Below are 13,731 nucleotides of genomic sequence, written 5' to 3'. Positions count from 1 at the left end.
GATGTGTACTCCTATGTTTACTGCAGCATTATTCATATAGTTAAAGTATGGAAAGAACCTAAGTGTCTATCAAAGGATGAATGAATAAACAAGATGTGATATGTATACACAATGTAATATTATTCAGATATAAAAGGAAATCCTACCATTTGTGACAACATAGATGGACTTGAGAGCATTATGCTAAGTGAAATAAGTTAGATAAAGCAAGACAAATATTGTAAGGTATCATTTAAATATTGTATGATATTATTTGTATGTGGAATCTACAAACTCAGGACGGTAGAATGGTGGTTGCTAGGGGCAGGTAATGGAGGAAATGCGAAATTTTGGTTAAAGGGTACAACCTACAGTTGTAAGATAAATAAGTTCTGGGAAACTAATGTACAGAATTCTGAGTATCATTTAAAAATACTGTTATACACTTAAAAGTTGCTGAGAAAGATCTTAAGTTGTCTCACTAACAAAAATAAATTGTAATTATGTAAGGAGATGGATATCTTAACTAAACTTATTGTGATAATTATTTTACAACATTACATGTATCATATCATCACATTTTCCACCTAAAACTTACACTATTATTAGTTAATTATATCTCAATATAACTGGAGAGTTAGAAAATTTAAAAAGCAAATACAAGAAAATTTTTTCAAAGAAGAGGAACCACAACAGAAAATCTAAAATAGACCCGGGGAACATGGCAGGAGAGTAGGAGGACCCTGGCTTACCTCATCCCATGAATACAACTAAATCACTATAAAATCATCCTAAATACCCCACAAATTTGATAGACACTAGCAGAAGTCTAGCAGAACAAACTCGACAACTAAAGGTAGAGAAGAGGTCACATCAAAGAAGTTAGGAAGTATGGAGACATGGTTTAGGGGAGAAACAGTACCTTGCTGCTGCAGATGGGAGGGAGCTGCAGTCATGGAGAAGGGCTGGAGAGAGGGGAGCACATAGGGGAATGAACAAGGAGAATGTTTCCGCAAAGCCATTGGGTTAGAAAGTGAGAAGAGCTGAATTTTGTGAGCTCTTGCAAGCGAGGGGCATAAAGCCTGAAGTTTTAAATCTCAGTAGGCTGGTAGAGTTCAGAGGCATTGGGGCTGCTCTTGGAAAGAAGGTGGGCAAACAATCTGAGGAAATAGAGCATGGAAACAGCAATCTAAAGAGTGCCTGGAGGCACAGTGAGGAGACTGTTTGTTCTTCTTGGAGTATGTCCCTAAGAGGCAGTGTTCATGGACAAAATTCTCCAGGAACAAAGGAGCTAGCTGATGCCATTTCCTTCCCACACCCCTCAGCATGATTACAGGGCCAACTGTGGAAGCTAGTGCAGTGTGGACAGTGGCTGCCTAACTTGCTTACACTAAGCTCCCCTGTACTCCAGGGGAACTGCCTTTCTCAGTCACACTTCAGTCCCAGTATGGTGGGCCCTTCCCCCAGAAGACCAGGACAAACCCCTGCCCACACCACGTCTCCCAACCAGATAGTTTTGTAGGGCCTCAGTTCCATTGGAGGTGGTGAAAGCTCTTATTTCACAAGCAGATCAGAGTACACCTAGTTAAAACCTGCCATATTCAGGCCAGGGACCAAACACTGCCCAGGGCAGGCAAGCAGAGTCTCTCCAGATGACTTCCCTGAGGGATAGAACAGCCAGAACACAACAACAGAGTGCATGCAGCACACACCAGAGACACTCCCTGAAGCACCAGGTCCTGGGCACTACAAGACCTCTCCTTCCTAAGTCCATTACTTTCAGGAGCAGGAGGTCTAACTTGCATTTCTAACACACAGAGCAGGCAGAGACTTGGACAAAATGAGAAGACAGAGGAAATTATCCAAATGGAAAAAAGAAAAAAAAAAGATAAGGCTATGGCCAGAGATCTAAGGGAAACATATATAAGTAACATGCCTGATGGGGAATTGAAAGCAATGATCATAAGGATACTCATTGGACTTAAGAATGGAAGAAATCAGTGAGACCCTTACTACAGAGATAAAAGAGTTTAAAAAAAGAATCAATCAGAGAGGAAAAGTGCAATAAATGAGATTAGAAACATGCTTGATGCAATGAACAGCAGGTGGAAGAAGAAGAGGAATGAATTAATGACCTAGAAGACAAAACAACGAAAAACAATGAAGCTGAAAAAAAGAAAGAATTATGCAAAACGAGAATAGACTTAGAGAACTCAGTGACTTCATCAAACATGTTATTATGTTTGTAATAACATTTGTATCATAGGAATCCAAGGAGAGAGAGAAAGGGGGGCAGAAAATTTATTTGAAGAAATAATAGCTGAAAATTTCCTTAATCTGGGGAAGGAAACAGATATCCAGATCCGGGAGATACCGAAAACCCCCAACAAAATCAATAAAAGCAGATCCTCACAAGACATATTATAATTAAACTGGCAAAATAGAGTTATAAGGGAAAAAGTATTGAAAGCAGCAAGACAAAAGAAGACTGTTATTTATAAGGGAAAACCCATAAGGCTCTCAGCAGATTTTTCAGCAGAAACTCTCTAAGTCACAAGGGACTGGCATGATATATTCAAAGTCCTGAGTGGGAAAAATCTACAGCCAAGAATACTCTATACAGCAAGGCTACCATTCAAGATAGAAGGAGAAATAAAGAGTTTCAGAGACAAACAAAAATTAAAGGAGTTCATGACCACTAAACTACCCCTGCAAAAAATATAAAGGGGATTCTGTCAGTGGAAAAGAAAGACCAAAAGTGATAATATGAAGGTAGGAAACACAAAAGCAGTAAAAATGAATATTTCTATAAAAACTTAGTTAAGGAACACACAAAATAAAAGGATGTAAAATATTACAAAAACTACCTAAAACTTGGGGAGGACACAAGTAAGGAATGGATTCAAACATAAACAACTATCAACTTAATATGGACTGCTACATACAGAAGATATTGTATACAAACCTAATGGTAACTACAAATCAAAGTCACTAATAACTATGCAAAGAATAAAGAGAAAGAAATACAAATATATCACTAAAGAAAACCAGCAAACCATGAAAGAGACAAAGTTAAAGGATCAGAAAAAATCTCCATAGACAACCACAAAACAAGCAAAAAAATGGCAATAAATACACACCCGAATAAATAAATACTTTGAATGTAAATGGACTAAACACTCCAAACAAAACACATAGGGTGTCAGAGTGGATAAAAAAATACCCATCTATATGCTGCCTACAAAAGACTAATTTTAGACCTAAAGACACGTGCATATTGAAAGTGAGGGCATGGAGAAACATTTCTCATGCAAATGGAACTCAAAAAAAAGCCAGAGAAGCAATACTTATATAGGACAAACTAGACCTTTGTCAAAGACTGTAATAAGAGACAAAGAGCACTATATCATAATAAAGAGGATAATCCAACAAGAAAATGTAACAATTGTAAATATTTATGCATCAAACATGGGAGCACCCAAATGCATAAAACAATTAATAACAAACATGAAGGAACAAATCTATAATAATACAAAAATAGTAGGAGACTTTAACACCCCATTTACATCAAAGAACAGATCGTCTAAAAAGGAAATCAACAAATAAATAACGTTTTTCCCAAAATACTCCACCCCAAAACTGCTAGAACTCATACAGGAATTCAGTAAAGTGGCAGGATATAAAATCAATGCACAGAAATGAGTGGCATTCCTATACACCAACAACAAGACAGAAGAAAGAGAAATTAAGGAGTAAATCCCATTTACAACTGCACCCAAAACCATAAGATACCTAGGAATAAATCTAACCAAAGAGGCAAAGGATCTGTACTCAGAAAACTATAATATACTCATGAAAGAAATTGAGGAAGACACAAAGAAATGGAAAAACATTCCATGCTCATGGATTGGAAGAACAAATATTGTTAAGATCTCAATGCTACCTAGAACAGTCTACACATTCAATGCAATCCCCATCAAAAGACCATCCACTTTTTTCAAAGAAATGGAACAAATAATCCTAAAATTTGTATGGAACCAGAAAAGACCCTGAATAGCCAGAGGAATGTTGAAAAAGAAAAGCAAAGCTGGCAGCATCACAATTTCGGACTTCATGCTCTATTACAAAGCTGTCATCATCAAGACAGTATGGTAATGGCACAAAAACAGACACATAGATCAATGGAACAGAATAGAGAGTCCAGAAATGAACGCTCAACTCTATGGTCAACTAAACTTTGACAAAGCGAGAAAGAATGTCCAATGGAAAAAAGTCTCTTCAACAAATGGTGTTGGGAAAATTGAACAGCCACATGCAGAAGAATGAAACTGGACCATTTCCTTACACCACACACAAAAATAGACTTCAAATGGTTGAAAGACCTAAACGTGAGACAGGAGTCCATCAAAATCCTAGAGGAGAACACAGGCAGCAACCTCTCTGACCTCAGCCGCAGCAACTTCTTCCTAGAAACATCGCCAAAGGCAAGGGAAGCAAGGGCAAAAAGGAACTATTGGGATTTCATCAAGATAAAAAGCTTTTGCACAGCAAAAGAAACAGTCAACAAAACCAAAACACAACCGACAGAATGGGAGAAGATATTTGCAAATGACATATCAGATAAAGGGCTATTATCCAAAATCTATAAAGAACTATAAAGAACTTATCAAACTCAACACCCAAAGAACAAATGATCCAATCAAGAAATGGGCAGAAGACATGAACAGACATTTTTCCAAAGAAGACATCCAAATGGCCAACAGACACATGAAAAAGTGCTCAACATCGCTCGGCATCAGGGAAATCCAAATCAAAACCTCAATGAGATAGCACCTCACACCAGTCAGAATGGCTAAAATTAACAAGTCAGAAAATGACAGATGTTGGCGGGGATGCGGAGAAAGGGGAACCCTCCTACACTGTTGGTGGGAATGCAAGCTGGTGCAACCCCTCTGGAAAACAGTATGGAGGTTCCTCAAACAGTTGAAAATAGAGCTACCCTACAATCTAGCAATTGCACTACTGGGTATTTACCACAAAGATACAAATGGAGGGATCTGAAGGGGTACATGCACCCCAACGTTTATAGCAGCAATGTCCACAATAGCCAAACTGTGGAAAGAGCCAAGATGTCCATCGACAGATGAATGGATAAAGAAGATGTGAGATATATATATATATATATATATATATATACACACACACACACACACACACACACACACACACAATGGAATATTATGCAGCCATCAAAAGGAATAAGATCTTGCCATTTGCAATGACGTGGATGGAACTGGAGGGTGTTATGCTGAGTGAAATAAATCAATCAGAGAAAGACATGTATCATATGACCTCACTGATATGAGGAATTCTTAATCTCAGGAAACAAACTGAGGGTTGCTGGAGTGGGGGTGGGGTGGGAGGGTTGGGGTGGCTGGGTGATAGACACTGGGGAGGGTATGTTCTATGGTGAGTGCTGTGAATTGTGCAAGACTGTCGAATCATAGATCTGTACCTCTGAAACAAATATTGCAATATATGTTATGAAAAAAAAAGAAGGAGATAGCAGGAGGGGAAGAATGAAGGGGGGAAATTGGAGGGGGAGACGAACCATGAGAGATGATGGACTCTGAAAAACAAACTGAGGGTTCTAGAGGGGAGGAGGGTGGGGGGATGGGTTAGCCTGGTGATGGGTATTAAAGAGGGCATGTTCTGCATGGAGCACTGGGTGTTATACACAAACAATGAATCATGGAACACTACATCAAAAACTAATGATGTATGGTGATTAAAATAACAATAAAAAATTTTAAAGAAAAGAAACAATGTTTTTGAATGGACACACTGGACCACATGGACTTAACATTTATTCAGAGCATTCCATCCTAAAATAGCAAAATATACATTTTTTTCAAGTGCACATGGGACATTCTCCAGAATAGATCACATATTAGGCTACAAAACAACCCTCAACAAATTCAAGACGATTGAAGTCATATCATGTACCTTTTTCTGACAACAATGCTATGTAACTAGAAGTCAACCACAAGAAAAATCTGAAAAGACCGCAAATATATGAAGGTTGAATAACACACTACTAAACAATGAATGGGTCAACTAGGAAATTAAAAGATGTAAAAAAAATACATAGAAACAAATGAAAATGAAAACACGATGATCCACAACCTTAGGGATACAGCAAAAGTGGTCCTAGGAGGGAAGTATATAGTAATACAGGCCTATCTCAAGAAGCAAGAGAAGTCTCAAATAAACAACCTAACCTCATATTTAAAGGGGCTAGGAAAAAAAAATAACCTAAAACCAGCAGAAAGAAGGGAATAATAAATAGAGCAGAAACAAATGACATAGAAACCAAAACAACAATAGAACATATCAATGAAACTAGGAGCTAGTTCTTTGAAAAAATCAGTAAAACTGATAAGCCTCCAGCCAGACTTAGCAAAAGGAAAAGCGAAAGGACTCAAATAAATAAAATCACAAATGAGAGAGGAGAAATAACAGCACCACAGACATATAAACAATTATTAAGAGAATATTATGAAAAACTATATGCCAACAAATTGGACAACCTACAAGAAATGAAAAAATTCCTAGAAACAAATAAATTACCAAAACTGAAACAAGAATAGAAAATTTGAACAGAATGATAACCAGCAAAGAAATTGAATCAGTAATCAAAAAACTTCCAACAAAAAAAAAACCCCAGGACCAGATGGCTTCACAGGCGAATTTTACCGAACATTTAAGGAAGAGTGAATACCTATTCTTCTCAAACTATTACAAAAAATAGCAAGGGAAAGACAACTTTCAAATTCATCTTATGAGGCCAGCATTAACCTGAAACTAAAACCAGATAAAGACACCACCAAAAAAGAGACCTACAGGCTAGTATCTCTGATGAACATAAATACAAAATCCTCAGCAAAATACTAACAAACCAAATCCAACAATACATTTAAAAAATCATTCACCATGATCAATTGGGACTTATTCCTGGGTTACAAGGGTGGTTCAATACTTGCAAATCAGTCGATGTGATACATCCCCATCAATAAAAGAAAGGATAAGAATCATGTGATCATTTTAATAGATGAAAAAGAAGCATTTGACATAGTACAACATAAAGTCATGATAGAAACTCTCAACAAAGTACGTTTAGAAGGAACATACCTCCACATAGCAAAGACCATATATGAAAAACTCACAGCTAACATCAATCTCAAATGGGGGGAAACTGACAGCTTTTCCTCTACAGTCAGGAATAAGACAGAGATGTCCAATCTCACCACTTTTATTCAACATAGGACTGGAAGTTCTAGCTACAGCAATCAGACAACAACAGCAACATAAATAATAAATAAATAATAAATGGCATCCAAATTGGCAAAAAAGTAAAAATTTCACTATTTGCAGATGACGTGATATAATATATAAAAAAACCCAAAAGATTCCATCAAAAAACTGCTAGTACTGATAAATGAATTCAGTAAAATGACAGAATACAAAATCAATATACAGATATCTGTTGCATTTCTATATACCAGTAATGAAGCAGCAGAAAGAGAGATTAAGAAAACAATCCCATTTACAATTGCACCAAAAAACAACAAGAAACCTAGGAATAAACCTAACCAAAGAAGTGAAAGACCTGTACTCTGAAAACTATAAAACACTGATGAAAGAAATTGAAGATGACACAAAGAAATGGAAAGATATTCCATGCTCATGGATTAGAAGAACACATATTATTAAAATGTCTATACCACCAAAAGCAATCTACACATTTAATGCAATATCTATCAAAATACCAACAGCATTTTTCACAGAGCTAGAGTCATCCAAATTTTGTATGGAACCACAAAAACCCCAAATAGCCAAAGTAATCTTGAAAAAGAAAAGCAAAGCTAGTGGCATCACAATTCCAGGCTTCAATTTATATTACAAAGCAGTAGTAATCAAAACAGTATGGTTCTTGGCATAAAAATGGATACAGATCAATAGAACAGAAGAGAAAACCCAGAAATGAGCTCACAATTATGTGGTCAATTAATCTTTGACAAAGCAGGAAAAAGTATCCAATGGGAAAAAACTGTCTCTTCAAAAAATGATGTCAAGAAACTGGACAGCAACAGGCAAAAGAATAAAACTGGACCGCTTTCTTTCACCATACACAAAAATAAATTCAAATGGATTAAAAACCTAAATGTGAGACAGGAAACCACAAGAGTCCTTGAAGAAAGTACAGGCAATAATTTTTCTGACATCAGCCATAGCTACATTTTTCTAGATAGGTGTCCCAAGGCAAGGGAAGCAAAAGCAAAACTAAGCTATTGGAACAACATCAAAATAAATAACTTCTGCACAGCAAAGGAAACAAGCAACAAAACTAAAAGGCAACCTAGGGAATGTGAGAAGATATTTGCAAATGACATATTCAAAGAGGATTAGTATCCAAAAAATATGTAAAGAACTTATAAAACTCAACACCCAAAAAAATGAATAATCCAATTAAAAATGGGCAGAACACATGAACAGACATTTCCCCAAAGAAAACATACAGATGGCCAACAGACACATGAAAAGATGCTCAACATCACTTATCAGGGAATTGCAAATCAAAACTACAAGATATCACCTCACACCTGTCAGAATGGCTAAAATCAACAAGAAACAACTGGTCTTGTGAAGATGTAAAGAAAGGGGAACTCTCATGCACTATTGGTGGGAACGCAAACTGGTGCAGCCACTCTGGAAAACAGTAAGGAGGTTCCTCAAAAAGTTAAAAATAGAACTATCCTATGATCCAGCAATCACATTACCAGGTATTTACCCAAAGAATATAAACACTAATTCAAAAGGATACACGCACCCCGATTGTTATAGCAGCCTTCTTTGCAATAGCCAAATTATGGAAATAGCCCAAGTGTCCATGAACTGATAAATGGATAAAGAAGCTGTTGTGGTGTGTGTGTGTGTGTGTGTGTGTGTGTGTGTGTGTGTGTGTGTGTATAAATAATGTAATATTAGCCAGAAAAAAGAATGAAACTTGCCATTTGCAATGACATAGATGGAGCTAGAGAGTATTATGCTAAATGAGGTAAGTCAGTAAGAAAAAGGCAAATTCCACATGATGTCATTCATATCTGCAATTTAAGGAACAAAACAATCAAACAAAGGGGAGAGAAAAGAGAGAGAGAAACCAAGAAACAGACTCTTAACTATAGAAAACAAACTGATGGTTACTAGAGGGAAGGGGAGAGAGGTGATGGGGATCAAGGAGGGCACTTGTTGTGGTGAGCACCAGGTGTTGTATGGAAGTGTTAAATTATATTATATACCTTACACTCTATGTTAACTAACTGGAATTTAAATAAAAACCTTAAAAAATCTAAAATAGAAAAAGAAAACTTCATATTTAGAAAAAGGTGTTTAACTGGATTTTAAGTATCCCAAAAAACAAAATAATTTAAAGGATTTGGAAATATCAAAAAAGCAATCCTCATTCAAGAAGTCTAGGATAATGTTTCCCAACCTCAAATCTGGTGTATATTAAAAAAATATTGTACTCACAAAAATTTTTATAAAGTTCCAGAAGAAAAATCACTTAAAAATGTCACATGCTCTTATTGTACACTGTACAGAGGTAATGAAGAATGTGAGAAACATCTAACAATCACAGGGCATCAAAGTTTAACAAGGTCTGGAATCATCAATCTAGAGTTTTTACTAAACAGGGAAATACACTAACGAAATTAAATTTTTAAGAGAATAATCTCATTATTTCAGCATATAGTAACTAAACTGTAGCTAAAGAAAATATTTTCCCAAAAGTGGCCATAACCATAGAAACCAAGATGTCATTTATTTACAGACATCTTATATTAATCCATAATTACTCTTTAAAAATGTCCATAGCTTATCCAGTAGTCCCCCATTATCCACAAAGGATATCTTAGGAGATCCCCAGTGAATGCCTGAAATTGTGGATAGTACCTATGTATACTGGTTTTTCCTATTCATACATACCTAAGATAAAGTTTAATTTATAAATTAGGCACAGTAAGTGATTAACAACAATAACAAATAATACAATAGAACAATTATAACAATATCCTATAATAAAAGTTCTATGGATGTAATCTCTTTCTATTTCAAATATCTTATTGTACTATACTCACCTTTCTCCTTGTGATGATGTGAGAGGATAAAATGCCTATATAATGAGATGAAGTGAGGTGAATAGTGTAGGCATTGTGACATAGCATTAGGCTACAACTGACCTTCAAGGAAAGGTACATCAGAAGGAAAATATGCTTCTGGACCACAGCTGATCGCAGGTAAGTGAAACTATGGAAAGCAAAACTGCAGGTAAGGGGAGACTACTATACTACAACTAGTCATTCAACTTTATGCAAGTTTCTCTTCATCACAAGTTCAGAGACAAAAAAAATGAGCCAAGCTTCCAAAGGATTCATCACATTCTAAGTTGAAATGAAATTAAAACTAAGTAGAAACATGCCCTCAAGGCCATCTAAGTGTACTTTTCTTTATGTTTACACACCTTTTAAAATACTTTATCCAGGCTATCTTCATTAAAAAGAAGGTTTTTACAAAGGAATTAAATTTCCCTATCCAGATATGGAAATGTAAAACATGCAAGAAGATAGGGATGAAAACAGGAAAGAAATGCTGGCCTCAGAAGGAATCAAATATAAAGAGAATTAGAGATATTATGTATTATAATAAGGAAAAAAACACATACCTTTAGCTATGTGACTAGAACTCAAGGAATTTAGATGAGAGAACTGCAGCAAAGAAACTGCCTTTTCCACTACAAGCTACATGTAGTGAAAAGAAAATATAGCTATAGAGCATATTTTACCCTTTTCAACAGGGTTTATTAGAGAAAGGATATATTAAGTAATTATTTCAATCAACAACTTACTTTGTTTCCAAATGGGTATTTCAATATATGCTAGATTTGAATGAAAATAACACAGTAATTTTAAACCACTAGTTTTTATTGTTCATTTTCCAACCAGTGGTCCATGTCTTAGGGTTTCCTTTTATCTCCCTGTTCACAAAGCTACTTCCAAATGCCTACACTTTTCTAAAGTGTTTATGTCCCCTAGCTTCTGATTGCTAACTTAGTTAAGACCTGATTACAGCTGAGAAAGAGGCCTCTATTTTATTTCTATATGAAAGACACCCTCCACTTCGAAGGCAAGGACCTGTTCCTTCTTGATATTAGACAAATCTTCAGGGGCAGGATCCAGTTCTAAAGGCTCTTCAAGTTTTTGCTGATCTTCCAAAACCAGTGATTCTAATTTTACCACTGGGACATCTGTTGTCTGGAGATATTGATATTCAGTAGACATATGGTCTACCAAAGCCTCATTTATAGCAATGTGTTCAGATGGTGGAGGCTGAAATTTAGCAAGGACATCTTCTATAGAGATTTGTGTAATAAAGTCCTCTTCAGCTGCTGGAAACTATTTGTCAACAGGGACCATTTCTAAAGTAGTTTCTTCATCGGATGGATGAAGTTCAATGAGGACTCCTCCAGCTGGTGCAGACCAAACTTCAGCTGGGGTATCTTCTTTAGGGACCTCCTCCGCTGGTGGAGACCAAATTTCAGCTGAGGCCTCCTCAGCTGGTGCGGACCAAATTTTAGCTGGGGTATCTTCTTTAGGGACCTCCTCAGCTGCTGGAGACCAAATTTCAGCTGAGGCCTCTTCTGCAGGGCCTGCCTCAGCTGGTAGATACCAAACTTCATCTGGGGCCTCTTCTGCAGGAGGTTCCTCAGCTAGTGGAAACTGTACTTCATCCGGAACCTCTTCTGCAGGAGCCTCCTCAGCTGGTGGAAACTGTACTTCATCTGGAGCCTTTTCTGCAGGAGCCTCCTCAGCTGGTAAAGACCAAATTTCATCGGGAGCTTCTTCTTCAGGGCCCTCATCAGCTGGTGGAGCCCAAACTGCACCTTGGGTGTCTTCTGCAGGGGCATCCTCAGCTGGTAAAGACTGAACTTCAGGAGATGTCTCAGCTGGTGGAGGCTGAACTTCAGCTGGGGCCTGTTCTGCAGGGGTCTCTTCAGCTCGTGGAGGCTGAACTTCAGCTGGGGCCTCTTCAGAGAAGGCCTCCCCAGCTGGTAAAGACAGAACTTCAGCTGGGGCTTGTTCTGCAGGGGTCTCTTCAGCTAGTGGAGGCTGAACTTCAGCTGGGGCCTCTTCAGAGAAGGCCTCCTCAGCTAGTGAAGACTGAACTTCAGCTGGGGCCTCTTCTGCAGGGGCCTCCACAGCTGGTGGAAGCTGAAGTTCTGGGGCCTCTTGTGTAGGAGGCTCTTCAGCTGATAGAGGCTGAACTTCAGCATAAGCCTCTTCTGAAAAAGTCTTTTCAGCAGGGATAGACTCTACTTTAGCAGGGGCCTCTTCTGCAGGAGTCTCCTCAGTTGGGGAAAGCTGTACTTCAATAGAAGCTTCTTCAACTTTTGGAGACTGAACTTCATCAGGGGGCCCTTCTGAAAGAGTCTCTTCACCCAGTGTGGGCTCTACTTTAGCAGGGCCCTTTTCTGCAGGATCCTCTTCAATTGGTGGAGGCTGAAGTTCAGTTGGGGAGTTTTCTGTAGTAGTCTCCTCAGTTGGCAGAGGTTGCATTTCAGCAGAGATCTCTTCTGCAGTGGGAGGCTGTACTTCACCTAGAACATACTGCCCATCTTCTGAAAGTTCCAAAGAACCCTTTTTGCTTTGTTGACCAAATAGAAATCTGCTGATATATATCTGCCCAATTGCTTCATCTTTACTTGTTGAAGGTTGCAATTCAGGATGTTCACTAATGAAAAATTTCCCTGAGGATTTACGTTTCTGCACAACCTCATTTGACTTTGAAAAAGAGCTATCTGGCCTGCCAATAACCATTATTTCTGTTTCACTAAAGTATGTCTGCTGTTCCTTGCTCACTTTTTCTTTTTGAGGAATGTTCATCATTGTCCAGTCTCCAGTACAACTGGTCTGCTGAGATCTGTCTATTTTGAATTGAACTGAATGTCTGCTTGGTGGAATTTCTACTTCCTGAACACTCTCTGGACAATCAGGGACTGCTTCTCCAACAGCAGCTGGCTTTTCTTCAGGTATCACTGTTTCACTAACTGACATGATTTCTTCTTTTTTCTCTTCTACAGTAGCGTCTGTTTGCAGAGATTTATCTGTCATATCCTGTACACGCTTTCTCTTTGTCCAAGTTTGCTGAAGTTGAGAAGATACTCTGAGAGACTCATAGTTGACTTTGCTTCCAGGAATATTACCAATACTAAGCGTAGCTTTAGGGCCAGATGATTGTGATATAGGCAAGTGTTTCTTTTTCTCTGTCACTTCAGTCTGCTGGGATTTGTCTACCGTTGGTTGGCTGGGTCGTCTTCTCTTTCGAATTTCTTGTCTCCCTGCTGAGATAGGCTGATCAGGTTCATCACCTTCTTCCATTTCTAAAACTGGTGAATTTCAAACATATTACTCTTCAAGTAATTAATCATCAAGAATCACAAATGTACCAGACAGGTAAGGCTTTGTCTTTCTTCATTAAGTGTTGTTCTGTTGAGATACCTTAGAAAAAAGTAATTAATAAATTACTGCATTCTGTACTACACTCTTGTTGGATCCCACCTTACTCAGTAAGCATCTCTCTTGTTTAGTCTCTCATATGACTAATCTCACTTCTAGAAGTTTCCCTTAAAGGTCT

The 13,731-nt window shown here is 37.7% G+C and overlaps 1 protein-coding gene across 1 annotated transcript; it reads right to left on the bottom strand.

The window, feature by feature from the left end:
* Positions 1–11,183: 11,183 nt before the first annotated feature.
* FSCB (fibrous sheath CABYR binding protein) lies at positions 11,184–13,475 on the bottom strand. Its single transcript, XM_028099637.2, is given in 1 exon segment — positions 11,184–13,475. A coding segment is annotated over 1 exon segment (2,292 nt).
* Positions 13,476–13,731: the final 256 nt, after the last annotated feature.

The sequence above is a fragment of the Eumetopias jubatus genome, unplaced genomic scaffold (genome assembly GCF_037043125.1).
Source record: "Eumetopias jubatus isolate StellerSeaLion01/CBP00866 unplaced genomic scaffold, mEumJub1_p1.0 scaffold_7, whole genome shotgun sequence".
Lineage (NCBI taxonomy): Eukaryota > Metazoa > Chordata > Mammalia > Carnivora > Otariidae > Eumetopias > Eumetopias jubatus.
Note: the sequence above shows the minus strand (reverse complement) of the source record. Positions and strands in the feature narration are given on the sequence as shown.